General features: G+C 48.4%; 1 protein-coding gene and 1 pseudogene across 1 annotated transcript in view; one reads left to right on the top strand and one right to left on the bottom strand.

The window, feature by feature from the left end:
• The window catches only part of DNAH1 (dynein axonemal heavy chain 1), a 71,874-nt gene that overhangs the window by 4,716 nt on the left and 47,457 nt on the right, over positions 1-19,701 (top strand). The window contains exons 5-13 of the mRNA XM_030867371.2: positions 654-786; positions 3,135-3,296; positions 3,866-4,118; positions 13,941-14,098; positions 15,368-15,579; positions 16,270-16,568; positions 17,970-18,120; positions 18,834-19,027; positions 19,123-19,348. Of these exons, the coding sequence (XP_030723231.1) occupies positions 654-786; positions 3,135-3,296; positions 3,866-4,118; positions 13,941-14,098; positions 15,368-15,579; positions 16,270-16,568; positions 17,970-18,120; positions 18,834-19,027; positions 19,123-19,348 (1,788 nt within the window). The remainder of the gene's footprint in view (positions 1-653; positions 787-3,134; positions 3,297-3,865; positions 4,119-13,940; positions 14,099-15,367; positions 15,580-16,269; positions 16,569-17,969; positions 18,121-18,833; positions 19,028-19,122; positions 19,349-19,701) is intronic.
• LOC115858953 (peptidyl-prolyl cis-trans isomerase A pseudogene) lies at positions 7,806-8,288 on the bottom strand (annotated as a pseudogene).

Below are 19,701 nucleotides of genomic sequence, written 5' to 3'. Positions count from 1 at the left end.
CACCAAGAAGCAGCCCAGTTGGACTGTGGAGTAGTGTTCAGGCCTCCCTGACTACTGCGTCTGGTGTCACTGGGATGGGGAGACTTGTGGTGGAGGAAGGCACCATTGTAGCCCCTTTGGGGTACCAATGGGGAAACTGAGTCCAGAGGAGAAAGAGGGAGCATAGCCTGCCCTGGTTTTCACCCACTTCCCTGCCCTTCCTCTCCATGGTCCTGAGTATCTCTTGCCTGGTGGTCCCTATGGGGAGACAGAGTTGCATATCACCCTACTAAAGATGGCCTTCTGACAACCTGAACTTGCATTGTTTCTGAGTCTGGGTGGGTGCTCAGGAAAATCCAAGGGCCACCACTTCCCTTGGACCTGAGCTGGGTGATCCTGGCCAGTGGTGGGGGAGAGCCCATATCCTGCTCTGAGTCCCCAGATACCCCTCTGCCTGAACCTCAGTGTGGCTTGGTTAGACAGGGTTTCATAGAACCAGACTCCACAGACCCCTGTGAACAGCAGAGGAGGCACTCAGGCCCCTGGGCCCCAGTCTTCAGCTTCTGCATCTGGGGAGGAGCCTACTCAGGCACCCCTACCCTCTGGCATGCCCAGCCCACTTGGGTCCACCAGGGGTGAGCCGCCTGCTCCCAGCATCTACTGTTTTCTTCCAGGTATTTGACAATGAGGAGTTTGACTGCCGGACTCCCAGTGAGTGGATCAACATGGGCTTGGAGCCAGGGTCTCAGAACAGGAAACCTGTCCCCGGAAAAGCCCTCCTGCCCATCAATGACTTCCTGGGGCACGGTGAGCAGGGCCAGCAAGGGCAGGGGGACAGGATCTTGTCTGCACCATCCTGTCCTGGCAGCCCAGCCATAGACTCCTAGACTGCCCTGGGGCCTCAACCATGGGAGGTGGGGGCCCCACCTTTTGAGGCCTCGCAGCTGGGATACAGGCCAGCGGGCTGGCCGCATAGAAGGAAATGCAGGGACCAGGGATGACATGGGTGGGTGGGCTGAGGAAGGAACAGCTGGATGGTGTCTAATGTTAAAAAAAAATGCTTTGATTTATTGGCAATGAAAAATATGCAAGCTTATTAGACATGTTCAAATGTGTATAAGGGGCACAATTCAAGCGGTTCCATCCCGTGCCCCAGAAACCGCATTGCTCCACCTATAACTGTGGCCTCTTGGCTTTCACCTCTGCGTGGACAACACACACACTGTCACACACTCACACTCACATACTTGCTTTCAAACACACACGTTCATAAGCCCACTGTCACACTCACCCACCATCCCTCACACACACACACAGCTGTACTCATATGCAAATTTTAAGCACACAAACACACATGCCTACTGTCACCCATTCACAACTGCTATCACACCCACATACACATCCTCACACTGATGTTGCACAGACTTGCCAAATCTTGCCCTTGTCTGTGTCTGCCCCTCCTTTGGCCCCAGGTCTGCCCTGGGGGCTGTGGAAGCTCTCTCCAGTTTGTTGCTGTCTGCCAGGCTGACCTTCCACGGTCACCACCCTGGCCTGCCACCATGGCTGGCATGACTACTCTCTATGTAGGCATCCTAGGAAGGTCTGGGTTATGGGATTGGAGGTGGCTGTCCCCATGTGCAGGGCGAAGGCCTCTCTGCTCCCTGCCCAGTGCATGGATATGCCGCTGTGGAGTGGGGAGTGGGCCCAGTGGGCCAGCGCCCAGGCGGGAGATAGGATTGTGAGAGCCATGCTGGTTTTCAGACTGCTCAGCCTCCAGGGGGCCCACAGCGAGTCCGTTGTGCAAGCTGTAAGTTTATGTTTCAGTTTAAAAACATGTAAATGCTAGAATCAATTTCTTTGAACTAGGTAAGAAACCCAGAATGTTCCCTTTACTTTGGACTTAATTACAAAAATAATTTAACTCAATTGTTCCCAGATCTCCAATTCCTGGTGATAAAACCAGAAGGTTTGGGGCTGTATTAACCTTAAATGTACCAGGTAGTGGCTTCCCTGAAGTGCTTCTGCTTGCACTGCTTCATATGGGCCCTGGCCCTGGGTGGCAGCACTAATGGTGGAGCGTTTCTGCCAGACTCTGCTTTCTGCTAGGGGCTTCTTGTGACATCTTTTCCTTTAAGCTGAGTCAAGACAAGGTCAGCATTTTCAAAAAGGAAACTAATTAGGAAGAGAAGGGAAAAGCAAAACAGAGCCAAAGCTGGTGAGGTATATCCCACAGCAGCCTCCTTTACTTATCTACCTGGCATCAGTCAGTGGGAGCATTTCTTTGGAATTCCAGCCTGGAGAAGATGCATACACAATATGACTTTAAGCTCTGTGAGACACACAAGCAAGGTAACAAATCAGAAAGTGCCTGGGGCAAAGGTGCTATTTTAGGCAGAGATGCTTCTACAAGGAGAAGCCGCTTGAGCAGGGAACAAGCCAGCATCGAGGTGACCTGGATGAAGACTGTTCCAGGCAGAGGGCACAGCCAATGCTAAGGCCCTGAGGCAGGAGCAAGCTACAAAGTCATAGGAATAGCCAGACATCCAGTGTGGCTGGAGAGGAATGAGTGAGGGAGGCAGTGGCAAGAGGTGAGCTGGAGTAGTCAAAGGCTTTCAGCCCAGGGAGAGGGTGGGAGGCCCATCCTGGCCAAACAGCCCCTGAGGCCCACTTTGAGGCCATTGCAGGGAAGCAGTCTTCTACCCTGCCCTGCCCTGATGGGAGCAGCCCGGGGGCTCAGCTGCCACATGCAGCCTAAGGGCTTCCCTCGGGCCTTGAAGAGGTCCAGTTCAGACGTGATGAGCTCTACACCTAGATCCTCAACAGGGCTAGGCAAACAAGGACTAAGCAAACAAGCCCCTGTTTGCTTGGGGCTTTCCTGCCTCCTGTCCCAGCCCTGCTGGCCTGTGTCTCTCTCTGCCCTGATGGAGTCATGCAGAGCATCAGGGCAGAGAGACCTGCCTGGTTCCCAAGAGTCAAGCCCAGCTGGAAGGAAGTAGGCTCCCCACTCTGCTGCAGCCAGAGGGTGGGGGTCAGCATGGTGGGAGAGAGGCCAGACTAGTGACCACTGAGACCTTTCCTAGCATCCACTGCCCACATGCAGGGGCCTTTTCCCACCCTATGGCAGGGAGCACTGATGGGCACCCCTCCTGTTTCAGAGGACCCCAAGAGTCAGAAGCTGACGTACAAATGGTGCGATGTCGGCGTCCTGGACTATGACAAGGAGAAGAAGCTGTACCTAGTGCACAAGACGAATAAGGATGGTTTGGTGCGAGATGAGATGGGGAAGCCCATCCTGAATGGAGGGGTAACGGCCGAAGGTACGAGGTCTCTGCCCCTGCCTCAGGCAGACCCCCAGCTCAGGCCCGGCCTGGCCTGTGACTGAGGCCAACCCCTGCGCAGGGTATAGCCAGCTCGGGTCTGAATGCCCCCTTGCTCTGTTGTCCTGGGGCTGTCTGTCCCCCAACCAGTGAGAACCAGAGGACGCATCACTCAGAGACCCCAGGAAGGACAATTGGCCATTATTTGATATGCCAACTCTGAGCAGCTGGCAGTGCTGCTTTCAGTGTCATCTTGAGAAGGAGCCTGAGGCCCAACAATTAAAGATGTCTGCCCTGGGTGTCGCATCAGGAATGGGCAATTGAATGGCCACCCCTGTATAACTCCTTGTCTGTACACAGCTTTTTACAGTTTACAAAGAACTTTCACATCCATCCATGACAACCTGTGACGTGGGCAGTTCAGGGAGTGTTGTCATACCCATTTCACAGATGTGATGGGGTCACTTGCTCAGAGCCACCATGCATCAGTGGCAGAGCCAGCCTGGAACCCAGTGCTCCTGCCCAGAGGGCCCCACTGCATGTTCCTTTCTCCCTCCACCCGACCCCAGGAAGGCCGCCCCTCCTGATCTGCCAGTACTGGGTGCCAAGGATCCAGCTTCTCTTCTGTGCTGAGGACCCACGTGTGTTCACACAACGTGTGGTCCAGGCCAACGCCCTGCGCAAGAACACAGAGGCGCTGCTGCTATACAACCTGTATGTGGACTGTATGCCCTCCGAGGGCCAGCGGCTCATCAGTGAGCAGAGCCTGAGCAAGATCAAGCAGTGGGCCATGAGCACACCTCGGATGCGCAAAGGGCCCTCGTGAGTACCTCCCCCAGACCCTTTCCCACACCAGAGCAGCACCTCCTCCAGGGAGCTGTCCAGTGGAAAAGTAGTGCTGCCCAGTGGGGGAGGGGGGATGCTCTCTCCATGCTCATCTGTTTGAGGCTGTCTTGCCCACTGCATTATGGATTTCTTGGGCCCCAAACAATTTCTTGTTCATCTCCAGATCTCTCATATCAATATGGACTCATGGATTCTTAATTTTATTCCAAGGGTTATAATCTGTTACTACCATTTTTAATTTTGATGATCAAATTGTCCCAGCTTTGGCCAGTGGGAGCCTCTTCAGGCTGATTCCTGTGTCCATTTGATATGTTCTTATTGTTCATTGAGTATGCTTTTACTTTCTGGCACAGCAAGAAGTTCCAGGCTCATCTTACTTTCCCAGACCCAGCCCTGAAATCAGCTGTTTTCCCAAGGAACCCTGGTTCCTCTTGGTGGGGAATGGTATTTAGAAGCTAAGATTTTGACATTAAGATGTGCTCATTGCTACTGGGAAATCAACACTTTGAAGTCCTTAGAGCAGATAGATCTAAGATATATACGTTATTTATTTATTTTATATCATATCATATATTCTTTAAACTTTTTTTATCTATGTATCATGGTTTATTCAACCATTCTCTAATACATAGGCATTTAGGTAATTTCCAGTAGTTTGCAATTACAAACAATGCTACAATGAATAATTTTGTGCACTTGTATATTCATATTGATGGAGGTATAGCTTTATATAGTGTATATTCTGAGAAGTGGAATTGCAAGGTCAAAAGATGAGTACTCACTGTACTTTTGTTAGGTATCACCACATTTTCCTCCATAAGGATTTTGCGTGCCCACCAGCAATGTGTGAGAGTGCCTGTTTCCCTACCCCCTTGCCAAGAGTGCGTTGTTATACAATTTAATTTTTTGCCAGTCTGGAAGGTAAGTCTGTAAGTATTATAAATGAGGCTGAATGTCTTTTCAATCTTTTCATATGATTAAGGACAAGTTTTATATCTTTTTGTGACCTGTCCATATTTTTTGCCCATTTTTTTCTCTTAGGTTTTTGGGGTATTTTCCCTCTAATGTTATGAGTTCTTTATATATTAAGGATATTGGTTCTTTTAAAAATTAATTAATTAATTAATTAATTTTGGGCTGCGTTGGGTCTTCGTTACTGCCCGCAGGCTTTCTCTAGTTGTGGCGAGCGGGGTCTACTCTTTGTTGCGGTGTGTGGGCTTCTCACTGTGGTGGCTTCTCTTGTGGAGCACAGACTCTAGGTGCGTGGGCCTCAGTAGTTGTGGCATATGGGATCAGTAGTTGTGGCTCACGGGCCCTAGAGCACAGGCTCAGTAGTTGTGGCGCACAGGCTTAGTCGCTCTGCGGCATGTGGGATCTTCCCAGACCAGGGATTGAACCATGTTCCTTGCATTGGCAGGTAGATTCTTAACCACTGCACAACCAGGGAAGTCCCAAGGATATTGGTTCATTATCTGTGATGTATGTTGTAAATGTTTTCTCCTGGTTTGTCAGTTGTATATTGACTTTTCTTATAGTAATCTTTGCAATATAACTTTAAAAGTACGTAAACAGTTTTATTAATCATTTCTTCTATTGCATCTGGATTTTGAGTCATAGTTAGAAAGTCCTTCCCTATATTGAGGTTTTCTTCTAGAACTTGTATGGTTTCATGTTTTTGCCTTTTATATCCTTGATTCATCCTTATGTATGGTATGTGGTATGGATCCAATTTTATCTTTTTCCAAATGGCTAACTAACATTTATTAAATGGTTTATTATTACCCATCAACATTTATTGAAACCTCCATCTATGACACAGAGATTTGAGAGGCCACCTTTATCATACACTAATTTCCATGTGTACTTGGGTCTATTTCTGGATTTTCTGTTCTATTCCATTGTTCTGTTTGTCCATTTATGCACTCGTACTACAGTTTTCTTTTCTATAATTTTTTAAATAGATTTATTTATTTTTATTTATTTATTTTTGGCTGCATTCGGTCTTCGCTGCTGTGTGCGGGCTTTCTCTAGTTGCAGTGAGTGGGGGCTACTCTTGCAGTGTGCGTGCTTCTCATTACAGTGGCTTGTGGAGCACGGGCTCTAGGCACGCAGGCTTCAGTAGTTGTGGCTCGCGGTCTCAGTAGTTGTGGTGCACTGGCTTAGCTGCTCTGTGGCATGTGGGATCTTCCCAGACCAGGGATTGAACCCGTGTTGCCTGCATTGGCAGGCGGATTCTTTTTTTTTTTTTTTTGGCAGGTGGATTCTTAACCACTGCGCTGCCAGGGAAGTCCTCGTACTACAGTTTTTATTTATTTATTTATTTATTTATTTATGGCTGCACGCGGGCTTTCTCTATTTGCGGTGAGCGGGGGCTACTCTTCATTACGGTGTGAGGGCTTCTCATTGCGGTGGCTTCTCTTGTTGTGGAGCACAGGCTCTAGACACGCAGGCTTCAGTACTGTAGTACGCGGGCTCAGTAGTTGTGGTGCGTGGGCTCTAGAGCGCAGGCTCAGTAGTTGTGGTGCACGGGCTTAGTTGCTCCGTGGTATGTGGGATCTTTCCAGACCAGGGTTCGAACTCGTGTCCCCTGCATTGGCAGGCGGATTCTTAACCACTGCTCCACCAGGGACGTCCACTACAGTTTTTTTATTTTTATTTTTTTGCGGTACGCGGGCCTCTCACTGTTGTGGCCTCTCCCGTTGCGGAGCACAGGCTCTGGACGTGCAGGCTCAGTGGCCATGGCTCACGGGCCCAGCCGCTCCGTGGCATGTGGGATCTTCCCGGACCAGGGCACGAACCCTCGTCCCCTGCATCGGCTGGCGGACTCTCAACCACTGCGCCACCAGGGAAGCCCCTACAGTTTTAATTATAGATATTTTACAGTATATTTTAATCTCTTGTAGGGCCATTATGTATATGGTAAAATATACATAATATAAAATTCACCATTTTAACTATTTTTAAGTGTACAGCTCAGTGGCATTAAGTACATCCATATTGTTGTCCAACCATCACTACCATCTATCCATAGAATATTCATCATCCCAAAGTGAAACTTTGTACCAATTAAACTATAAGACCCATTCCCCTCTCCCCCAGCTCCTGGCAACCACCATTCTATTGTACTTTCTGAATTTGACTACCCTAAGTACCTCATATGAGTAGAATCATATATACTTATCCTTTTGCGAATCCTTTCTTCACTTAGCATAATGTCTTTCAGTATCATCCATGTTGTAGCACGTGTCAGAATTCTCTTCCTTTTTAAGGCTGAATAATATTCCATTGTACATATATACCACATTTTGTTTATCCATTCATCTGTTGATAGACACTTGATTGCTCCCATCTTTTGGCTATTATGAATAATACTGCTGTGAACATGGGTATACAAAGATAACTTCATGTCCCTGCTTTCTGTTCTTTTGGGTATAAACCCAGAAGCAGAATTATTAGATCATATGGTAATTCTATTTGTTGTTGTTTAGTTTTTGTTTCATAATCATAAACTTAACTCCGTAATCCAGCTAGACTTGGAAGGGGATAAGGAAAACTTGGAACCCAAAAAACTGCAGTGAGAACACAAAGATTATAGGCTATCATGAGCAAATGAGAGAAGGAATGGTCTGGTAGTTAAGATACAATACAAGTCAAATTTATTAGTTATCCACAGTCAGAAATGGTGAGCTTCTTGCTGGTTTTGCCAAACCTGGACCCAAAGCACTCCATGGTTTTCACAATATTCATGCCCTCTTTCACCTTGCTAAAGACCACGTGCTTGCCACCCAACCACCCAGTCTTGGTAGTGTAGATGAAAAACTGGGAACCATTTATGTGGGTCCACAATTTGCCATGTACAAGATGTGAAGACCCATATGCTTCAGAGTGATGCTTATTATCAAATTTCTCCTTGTAGATAACTTGCTGCCAGTGCCATTATGGCATGTGAAGTCACCACCCTGGTACATAAACCCTGGAATAGTTCTGTGAAAGTAGGGACCTTTATAACCAAATCCTTTCTCCTCAGTGCTCAGAACACTCAAGTTTTCTGCTGTCTATGGAACTTTGTCTGCAAACAGTTCAAATGAGACATGGTCCAAGGTGACATCAACAGTGAATGTCAAAGAACACTGTGGGGTTGACCATGGTGGGGTAGTGCAGGCTGGCTTCGGGTGGCATCGGCAAAGCCCTATTTTTAATTTTTTGAGAAACCACCAACATGTTTTCCATAGCAGCTGTACCATTTTACATTCCTAGCAGCAGGGCACAAGGGTTCAAATTTCTCCATATCCTCACTGACACTTTCTATTTTCTGTTTTTTTTTTTCCTTAGAGTAGCCATCCTAAAGGATGTGAAGTGGTATCTCCTTGTGATTTTTATTTGCATTTTCCTAATGATTAGTGATGTTAAGCACTTCTTTTCATGCGCTTATCGGCTATTTGTATATTCTTCTTTGGAGAAATGTGTATTCAAATTCTTTTGCCTATATTCAAATCTAGTTGTATTTATTTATTTATTTATTTATTTATTTATTTATTTATTTAGTTATGGCTGTGTTGGGTCTTAGTTTTGGCACGTGGGATCTTTCGTTGCAGCGCATGGGCTTCTCTTTAGTTGTGGCACACGGCCTCTCTAGTTGTGGCGCACGGGCTTAGTTGCCCTGTGGCATGTGGGATCTTAGTTCCCTGACCAGGGATCTAACCCATGTCCCCTGCTTTGGAAGGTGGATTCTTAAGCACTGGACCCCCAGGGAAGTCCCCAGTTGTTTTTTTGTTGTTGCATTTTAGTTCTTTATATACTTTGGATATTAATCCCTTATCAGATATGTGATTTGAAGATATTTTCTCCCATTCCATGGGTTGCCTTTTTATTCTGTTGATAGTGTCCTTTGTGTAACTAGGACACAAAGGTTTTCATTTTGGTGACGTCCAATTTGTCTATTTTTCCTTATTGCTTGTGACTTTGTGTCATGTATAAGAAATCATTACCAAATCCAATGTCGTGAAGCTTTCTTCCATGTGTTCTTTTAAGAATTTTACAGTGTTAGATCTTATGTTCAGATCTTTGATCCATTTTGAGTTAAATTTTGCATATGGTCTTAGGTAAGGGTCCAAGTTCATTCTTTTGCATGTGAATATGCAGTTTTCCCAGGACAATGTGTTGAAAAGGCTGTCTTTTTCCCCATTGAATGATGTTGGCACCCTTGTTGAAAATCATTTGACTATATATATATGAGGTTTTATTTTTGGGTTGTCTTTTCTATTCCATTGGTCTCTCAGTCTGTCTTTATTCCAGTACCACATATTTTGATTACTGTAGGTTTGTAATTAGTTTTGAAACTGAAAAGTGTGAGTCTTCCCACTTTGTTCTTTTTCAAGTTTGTTTTGGCTATTTGGGGGTCCCTTGAGATTCCATATGAATTTTGGGATGAATTTTTCTCTTTCTGCAAAAAAAGTTGTTGGGATTTTGATAGGGATTTTGCACGCTTATTTCCTCATGTGAGCTTTAGTATCAACTTGTCTAGCTGTATTTTTAAAACGCTTGGTATTTTTATTGTGATAGCATTATATTTTTAAATTACCTTAGGTATAGCTGACATCTTTGGGATCCTGAATTGTACTATCCAAGAACAAGGAATGTTTGTCCATTTGTTCAAGTCTACTTCTGTATCTTTCAGTAGTGCTTTAAAGATTTTTTCATATAGGTTTTGCATATTTCTAAGTATTTTATCTTCTTTGTTGCTATTATAAATGGGCTTTCTCTACTTTTACATCTATTGATTGATTTCTTTATGCCAATTTACATCCTGTTACCTTCCTAAAATCATTTAATGTTTGAGTTTATCATTGATTCTCTGGGACTTTCTAAGTGCACACTATCTGTAAATAGAGATAGTTTTACTTATTATTTTCCAATTCTTATTCCTCTAATTACTTTCTCTTGTCTAATTGCATTTTCTAATACCTCCAGTACAATATTGAATAGTAGTGGAGATAGTAGGCTTCATTACCTTGTTCCTAAAATTAGTGGAAATACCTCTAGTGTTTATGCCTTAAGAAAAATGCTAGCTTTAGGGTTTTGTTTATTTAATAATGTAGCTGTTGATTTCTATTTTCTTAAATTTTTTTTTGTCACAGGCTATTTAAGTACCCATGGAGATAATCATATGTTTGTCTCCTTAGATCTATTCACATGGTGAATTATATTAATTGATTTGCTAATATTGAGACAACCTTGCAATCCTTTAATAAATCCCACTTAGCCATGGTGTATCATTTTTTTTAACATCTTTATTGGAGTATAATTGCTTTACAATGGTGTGTTAGTTTCTGTTTTATAACAAAGCGAATCAGTTATACATATACATATGTTCCCATATCTCTTCCCTCTTGCGTCTCCCTCCCACCCTCCCTATCCCACCCCTCTAGTGTATCATTTTTAATGTGGTATTAGATTTTGTCCATTAATATGCTATTTAGAACTTTATCATTGATATGTGATACTGGCTTGCAATTTTTTTTTGTATTTCTTTATACAGGTTTGAAGCAAAGTTATACTTGCTTCATATAAAGAATTTTGACATTTTCCATCTTTTTCAGTACTCTGGAGCAATTTATGTTGCATTGGGGCTGTGTGGTCATTCTTTTGTAAAACCATTTGGACATGGGGCTTTTCTAGTTTTTCTATAACTTTATTTTTCTACAGGTATTTGATCTTTTTAAGCTTTCTTTTTTCTAATGGAGTCAATTTTGGTATACTTTGTTTCTCTAGAAAATTATCCATGTTACCTAGTTTTAAAAATATATTTGCATAGACAACTCTTGTTGTCTTGCTTTGTATGTTGCTTTTGAGACATCTGATGTCAAAGTCCCCTTCTCTTGTAAGTTGTTTGATTTTTTTTTTTCTTGGAGACCTTGGAGATTTTTTTTTTTTTTCGTCTTTAAAGTCTAATCATTTTACTAGGGTATGTCCTAGAGTTGATCATTCTGATATTTTTTCCCAAGTACACAATGGGCCTTTTAAATGTATAAATTCAGATATTCTTTTATTTCTGGAAAATATTCTTGAATTGTAGTTTTAAATATTAGTTCTGTTCCATTGTTTTGTTTCTCTTCATCAGAGACTCCATACTATCTATCTATCCATTTATCTATCTGTTGTGTTGCTTCTTCTTTGTTTCTAATTCAACTACTTTCTGATCCTTTTCTGTTCTTTCTTTTTCTAATTTTCATTCTCTTGGTTTTATTCGTGACTTTCTTAAATGTATTTTATTAACTTTTTAATTTGACTGTATTATTCTATGGCCAACTTGTAATTTAGCTTTCCTTCATAAGATAATTTAGTTTCTTCCATTTTTTTCCCGAGTCCAATTAAATATCGTTTCTTTTCTTCCTGTTATTTGCCTATTTCTATGTTTTATTTTTCATATGCCCAAATACTTTGAAGAGATTTACTTTAGTTTGAAGTGTTGTGTTAGTTTTCTTCTCCTTTGTCTTTTTTTGCGGGGTGTGAGAATTTTCATCAATTAAGGTGTTTTCTTTCTTTTTCTTATAGTAGCTTTATATAAATGTAGCCTTTCACCTACCTATTTCATTGATTTGTAAAGATTTACAAGATTTCTAGTCCCAGGGCGCCCTCCTCTGTTAGTATAGCAAACTGTTTTTATTTATTTATTTATTTTTTAATAAATGGCCATGTAGGGGGGCGGGTGTTGGGGAGAAGGGTCATGTGTCCTCCAAATTTTTTGTTCTCTCTTGCAGGACTCTACTTTTCACTTTTGTTTCTTTCTCCCTCACCCTCCAATCTCCAAAGGATTCCTATTCTTTCCTCTTACTTTCCCCCCTCATAAGTCATGCCTTTCAGAGAATCCTACCTTGAACGCATGCAGCTAAATCCCTTCCTTTTAGTAAGTGCTGTGATTTACCAGGACTCTTGTTTTTGCAGTTAGGAGAGACTTTCTCTTTCTGGAAGGATTTTAGGTCCATATGGGGGCTACCATACACCACTCTTCTGCACAGTTTTTCCCAGACTGCCCTTGTTCTCCATGAAGGCTTGCAGCTGCAGTGTGAGTGAGAGTGCACTGGGAGTTGATGTTTATTTTTCTACTTGAAGATAATGTGAGTTTGGACATTCTCTTTATTCTAGTTATGCTAAAGGTGTACGTTTTGGGTAGTGCTATTTGTTTTTCTTGCTTTTCTTTTCCTCTTCTCTTTTTTTAAAAAGTGTGCTGGGAGAGTTGAATTGATGTGGCCATTGTTATCATGGTTGTCCAGAATTCCATTTCTTGAGTTTTATATCATTTAGAGTATCTTTGGCTATAAATTACAAAGATGCTTGGCTCAGATTGGCTTAGAAAACAGGGAAATTCATTTCTTTACATGTAACAAGAAATCTGATGCAGGACATCTCAGGCTTGGACCTCAGGGCTCTGTCTGGTGTCTGCTGGCTTTGTTCTCAGGGAAGATGGCAGCAGCAGTTTCAGAAGCACAAGGTCCAGAGTCCATTGACTCCTGCTGTGGATTAGATTCCCTAGAAATAGAGCCTGTTTCAGGGATTCACGTACAAGTGATTTTTTGATGCAGTCCTCTCAGGAGAATCTACAAGCAAGTGAAGGAGGCAGGATAAGATGGAGGAAGCATCTAGGCAGAGGTGGGGTTTTAGGAGAAGCTAGCCTCTGATCCCACAGGGAATTCTGGAGCATGAATGACAACACAGAGTTTGTCTTGAGGGAGACAGGACAAGGGGGCTTGATTCTATATCTCTGCATCAGTCACTGGTCAGTCACAACTGGGTCCTGTAGCCACTCCTAAACAATTACAGTCGGGACCCAGCCCCACCAGGATTGACGTAGACTAGTTGAGATATACCCCTGGAGCTGGGGATGGTTCATCTTCCCCTGAGTCATGTGAGAAAGGAATAAATCTGGAGCAAAAGTGAGGTGCAGTTAGGAGGCAATGGATATCCCTCAGGCGGCCAGCCACGTGTGTGGCAGGTACCTATCTTGTGCCAGGACTGGGGCACAGTGGTGAGCGCCCCCAACAAAGGGCTCTCGGTCTAGCCAGGAAGACAGGCAGTGAGAAAGCTGGGTGTCTGGGTTCTGATGGGTACTGTGATGACAGAGCAAGGTAAGGAAATAGAGATGTCTTGGAGGGGCTGCTTTACATCAGGTGGTGAGGAAAGGCCTCGCTGGGGTGAACATTTGAGCTGAGGCCTGCAGTGCAAGGGGAGAAGAGAATTCTGGTTGAGGGAACAATGGTGTCAAAGCTGAAAGGTGGAGACACGTCTGGGGGATGTGAGGAGCAGTAGGGGGTTAATGCAGCCGGAGTGGACCAGAGAGGGTGCTGTAGCCTGGGAGACACTGGAGACGGAGGCCGGACGCCATGAGGCAGGCACAGGTGTTAAGAAGGAACGCGTTCACGGGCCTGCAGTGTGAGAGGAGTCAGGGAAGGGCTTTGAGCAGAGGACCGGCTTGACCATTTACATGTTTAAAATATCTTTTTTTTTCCTGCCAAGTGGAAAATGGGTTTTAAGGGGGCAAGAGGCGGAGGCAGAGAGGTCAGTGAAGAGTGGGAAGCAAAATGGGCAGACTCAGGGACTGATGTGATCCTGGGGGCGGGGGTGGCATAGAAGAGGCACGACGGGTGCTGGTGGCTGGGGGCCAGGTAGGAGGTGTGCCCAGGAATGCAGAAGGGATGCCCCAAACTCATGTCCCCAGAGCCTGGGGCCCAGCTGGCCCACAGTGTTGTGGCGGGGGGGTGGAGCCCTCCTGATTCCGCCTTCTCTGCTCCACATGGGCAGGGTTCTGGAGCACTTCAGCAATCTTTCGAGAGAAGTGAACCTGGACTACGAGCGCAGCATGAACAAGATCAACTTTGACAAAATCGTCTCCTCCAAGCCCAAGACGTTCTCCTATGTGACCCTGCCTGAGGAAGAGGAGGAGAAGGTGCCCAAGCAAGGTGACGCTGGCTAGACAGAGGCAGGCCCACAGCCACCCACGGCCAGAGCCCCTCCTGCCCCTCCCTCTGGGACCTCCCCTGTCCCCAGCATTCATCACCTTCTTTTCCTACCTGTCTGGAGAGCTGGGGGTTGGGGTTGTGGGGGTGGGGTAGAAGAAAGCTCTTTGATTTATTATTTTTTTAATTTTAATTTAAAAATATTTATTATTTATTTATTTATATGGGCTGTGCCCGGTCTTTTTTTTTTGGCGGTACGCGGGCCTCTCACTGGTGTGGCCTCTCCAGTTGTGGAGCACAGGCTCTGGACGTGCAGGCTCAGCAGCCATGGCTCACGGGCCCAGCCGCTCCGCAGCATGTGGGATCTTCCCGGACCGGGGCACGAACCCATGTCCCCTGCATCAGCAGGCGGACTCTCAACCACTGTGCCACCAGGGAAGCCCTGTGCCCGGTCTTAGTTGTAGCATGTGGGATCTTTTTAGTCGCGGCATGTGGACTTCTTAGTTGTGGCACGCATGTGGGATCTAGTTCCCCGACCAGGTATCGAACTTGGGCCCCCTGCAGTGGGAGCGCAGAATCTTACCCACTGGACCACCAGGGAAGTCCCCGAAGGCTCTTTTAAAAATAGTAGTCTGAGCAGTGCAGAAGTGGCAAGGTAAACATGGACTAGGAAAGCAATTGTCCAGAAGTGGATGAAAAGTGCTCTGATTTTCTGACCTAGGGACATGCAGTCCTTTTCTTCCTCCAGTAGCAAGAGTAGGTTGGCACTGCTGCAGCTCCATTTGATATGTGGCAGACCGAGTCTCAGAGCTCCTTGCTTGGAGCTCTCTGATCCCTGCCCCAGCTTCCATGTGTGTGAGGTACCCAGGAAACTGGGGTGGGGTGCAGACCATGGGCACTCCCAGGGGCCTGATGCCCACGTCTTCCTTTCTTGGTGCTCCAGGGCAGGCCCCAGATGGGCCCCAGGGGTTGTGTGCAGGTTGGCTGGGAGGGAGTGAGGAGGGAGCCCATGGTTCTCACCCACCTTCAAGGGGCCTGTGATCCAGAGTGACCTGGAGGGAATTGGTTTACCCACCCCAGAGTGGGCACTTCACTGTGGAGCCTTGGGGTCACCCAGGTAGGCCATGGGGAAAGAGGGGTTCCAGGGACATGGGTGTCTCTTCCAGGGAGGAGGCAGGAGTTGTTCCCTCCATCAATACCTGGTAGATCTGCCCTGACCCCTGGTACATCCAAGGCCCATCTGACACTGGCCCTTGACCCCCATCCCTGCAGGACTGGTGAGTGTCCCCCAGTACCCATTCCAGGAACAGAAGGCAGACTTCACCTTCGTGTCCTTGCTCACACGGTCGGAGGTCATCACGGCCCTCAGCAAAGTGCGGGCCGAGTGCAGCAAGGTGACCGCTATGTCCCTCTTCCACTCAAGCCTCTCCAAGTACAGCCGCTTAGAGGAGTTCGAACAAATCCAGTCACAGACCTACTCCCAGGTGCGTGGGCATCCAGGGCACAGAGGGTGATAGCGGGCCAGGGCCTCGGAGCTGATGGGCACAGACAGGGGCCCTGGGAAGCCCGGAGTTGATCAGCCGAGAGCCCCTGCTTTCCTTAAAACCAGGCCTTGCCTCTTCCTAGACCTTGCGGGAAGCTGGGGCGGGTGCCAACCGGGTGTTTCATCTTAGAGAGAAAGGGAAAACCAGGCTGGGCTCCCTTTCTAGTCCTTTTCCATCCCAACACTGGTGGCCTCTGAAGCAGACTCCCAGTCTTGGAAAGGGGAGCAGGAACCCCATGCACCCCCATATCTACCTGAGCATGGGAGTGTGAGGGGGAGAGGTGTAGCCTCATGGGAGACAGGCACCAGTGGGCCCAGGAGGAAAGCTCCTTTCTGCTCCACTCTGTGCCTCGATCTCTCTCTCTCTGCCTCATTCTCTGTATCTCTGTGTCTCTCCCTTGGCTGGAGGGAAAGCCCTGCTTTTGCTGCCCCTCCCTCTCTCATCCCCCCACCTCCAGAAGCCCTGGTCCCTGGGGGTCATAGGGGGTGTTGGTTGGCAGGGCTTGGCAGTAAGTTGGGGTTGTGGGGAGATCCCTTCATGGTCATCTGAGTCTGGAGAGTGCCTGAGCATGGTGGCTGTGGGCAGTGCGCCCCGCAGGCAGCCACATGATGCCACTTGTGGCCACCGCAGGTGCAGATGTTCCTCAAGGACAGCTGGATCACCACGCTCAAGGTGGTCATGCGCAGCAGCCTGCGTGACATGAGCAAGGGCTGGTACAACCTCTACGAGACCAACTGGGAGGTGTACCTCATGTCGAAGCTGCGCAGGCTGATGGAGCTGCTCAAGTACATGCTGCAGGACACACTGCGCTTCCTGGTGCAAAACTCTCTCGCCAGCTTCGCGCAGTTCATCAGCGATGCCTGCTGCAGCGTGCTCGACTGCACCGATGACATGGTCTGGGGCGAAGACTTCATAAACAGCCCCTATAGGTGGGGCTCGGCTGGGCAGAGGCACCTGTCGACACCAGAGCTGTTCCTTGTCAGGCGCTGATGGCTAGGGCGGTACAGGGTCAGGGGGCCAGGGCAGCCAGGGGCAGGGTGCCCAGCACTGCTGGGTCCTGGACACAAGGGTGGGCCTGGCTCCTGCCCTGGTTGCTGGGGAATGTCCCAGGAGCTCTGCCTGGCATATCTTCTGGTGACTTCCATCTCTGTCACTGAGTTCCTCAGTTGAGAAATGTTTTTTGAGCACTTGCCATGAACCAGGTGGGGTTCTAGGGGAACAAGAGGGGTGCGGCCCCTGCTCTCACATGAGCACAGACAGCAATCAAAGAAATAAACAGATACAGTCATTGCTGATCTCGGCAGGGGCTCTGACATATCCAGGAGAGGGGACGTTGCCAAGGGGGTCAGGGATGAGGTGGCATCTGAACCAAGAACTGAGACAGAGGAAACCAGCCATGAGGGGATGGTGGGGAGGGGGCACCAGCTGGAGGACCTGGAGGCACGGAGGGAAGAGAAAAGTTGGGGCCGTCATGGAAGGAAAGGCCAGTGGCTATGGCTGGAGAGGGAAAGGCAGGGGGGCTTGGTCAGGATGACTCGGGAGAGGTTGCGAGGACCAGGCCAGACCATGTAGAGCCTCCTGCGGTCATGGTTGGGGGCTGGATTTATTCCGATTGTGGTCAGCAGCCATCAGAGGGGAGTAACAATCCAAATTATATTCCAAAACCATGCTCTGGGTTTGTGAGGATGAGAGAGGCAGAAGAGAAGTGAGACCAAGGCTCTTACCATTGTCTAGAAAAGGGGTGATGGGGCTGGGTAGGGCAGATTTGGGGCAGTGAATAGGCTGTAGTGCTGGGGAGAGGATGTGTAGGAGGAAGAGGGCAGGGGAGGAGACCAGGCTGACTCCTGGGGTCCACTGAGCCCTGGTGGGAGTCAGGGAACATGGAATGTCTGAAATGCTCATTTGAGGTCAGGGTGGTTGGCAATCCAGAGTGCGGAGGAGGCTCGGCTGGGATCTAGGCTTGAAGGTCGTTGCATGTAGTGGGTGTCTGGAGCCAAGGATGGTGGGCTCCCAGGGAGAGCATGGACGCCACAAGTGCCCAGGGCCTCTCCAACCTTCCCTGATGACCTCAGGACCGCGTGGAGGTCGTTCTCCCTCTCCCTGGTGCCCATGGGCCTCTGGGCAAGTGGCAGGAATGGAGGAGCCTGTCTGGTTGGTGTGGGTCTTTCTCTCTGGTAACTTGGAGGTTTCTGGGAAGAGGGCAGAGGCAAGTCTCGTGCATGAAGAAGCTCCAGAGCCATAATGCCGGCAGCAAGGGCAGGGACTGGGCTTCCTGTGCGCAGCCCTCTTCAGGCCCCTGCCCACAATCCGCCCGACCACTGTCCCCGCAGGCCCCGCAAGAATCCCCTGTTCATCGTGGACCTGGTGCTGGACAGCTCAGGGGTGCACTACAGCACGCCGTTGGAGCAGTTCGAGACTTCTCTGCTCAACCTCTTTGACAAGGGCATCCTGGCCACCCACACGGTGCCCCAGCTGGAGAAGGTACAGTGGCACTTATGCCAGGGTGCTGCCACAGTGTCAGAGCAGTTCAACTTCATCATGGCTGGCAGTGTGCTCAGCCCTTTAATTCTTGAATAGCTCATTTAGTCCTCACCACAAGCTGAGCTGGGTACCATTAACATCCCCATTTTGTAGATGAGGCTTGGAGAAGTTTTGCCCAAAGTCACATAGCTGCTAAGGGTCAGACCTGCGATTGGAACTAGGCTTGCTCACCCACTCCTGCCACAGCCATGTCTGACCCAGATCCCATCCAGCTCCTGACCTCTCTCTTCCACTCAAGATGTAGACAGAGACTGACCTCCACTCTCGGGACCCCTTCTCAAAGGTCCTCATTCGTCACCACAGCACAGCCTGCTACCCCAGGCCCCACAGCTGCTGTAACTCTAGTCCCCTCTTCTGTCCCTTGCTGGTCAGTCGGAGACATCAGTGACCTGGTTGTCCCATTGGCCTTGAGCTGAGCCAGGCAAGGCAGAGGAAGATGCTGTCCCTTGGTGGGCCACCTGGGCCTCCCGCCTTGTATTAGTCCACAGCCTCATCTAAGAGACGTGGCAGCAGACCCTCTGCCCTGCCCCCACCATGCTGTCTATGCTCGGCCACGCTGCCGCTCACTCAGTCTTTGGACCACACTCCAACCCTTCTGCCCGCCTGCCCTGTGGCTCATCCAGCTCTGTGCGCCTCCCCACCTTGCCCCACAGCTGGTGATGGAGGACATCTTCATCAGCGGTGACCCCCTGCTGGAGTCGGTGGGGCTTCATGAGCTGCTGGTGGAGGAGCTGCGGGCCGTCATCGCCAATGCTGTGTGCAAGGCCATAATCCCACTGCAGGCCTACGCCAAGGAGTACAGAAAGTACCTGGAACTGAACAACAATGATGTTGGCACCTTCCTCAAGTGCGTGGGTGCGTCAGAGTGTGTCTGCCTGTCTGTGTGACCCCCACTCACCCTCTCACCACCCTCTGCCCCTCGTGGGTGCCCGCTGTCCACAGGGCCTTCCAGACGCAATGCCCGTCGGCCGAGGAGGTGCGGGAGGTGGTGCTCACCCACCTGCAGGAGAAAGAGATCCTGGACAGCTCGTTGCCCAGCATCATCATCATCGGTCCCTTCTACGTCAACGTCAACAACGTCAAACAGAGCCTGTCCAAGAAGTGCAAGGCCCTGGCCACTTCCATGCTGGACATCCTGGCTAAGAACCTGCACAAGGAGGTGGATGATGTAGGTGCCCACCTGCCCGGCCCCAGAGACCGCACCAGCACACACACCGTGCATATGTAGTGAACTCCCATGAGTGAGGCTCAGGGGTGTCTGCAGACATCCAGGCCAATGGAAGGGTCTGGAAGTCACCCTGCCTCGACCCTGCCTGGGGTCATATGGGAGGTCCCAGGAAGTGGGGGCTTCTGTCTTTTCCCCTGGACTTGTAAAGAGCTGGGAACCCCTCACAAAGAACACCCTGAGATGATCATTTCGCAGAGCTGAGGGTGTGCAGGTGCAGGCGGCTGGGGAGGGGGAAACGCACTGGGTGACCTTCAGCTCCCCAGTGTGCTGGAAGGGAGCACCTCTTTTCAGAA

Source organism: Globicephala melas, chromosome 11, assembly GCF_963455315.2.
Source record: "Globicephala melas chromosome 11, mGloMel1.2, whole genome shotgun sequence".
Classification (NCBI taxonomy): domain Eukaryota; kingdom Metazoa; phylum Chordata; class Mammalia; order Artiodactyla; family Delphinidae; genus Globicephala; species Globicephala melas.
The sequence above is the reverse complement of the archived record's forward strand: the minus strand, read 5'-3'. Positions and strand labels throughout refer to the sequence as shown.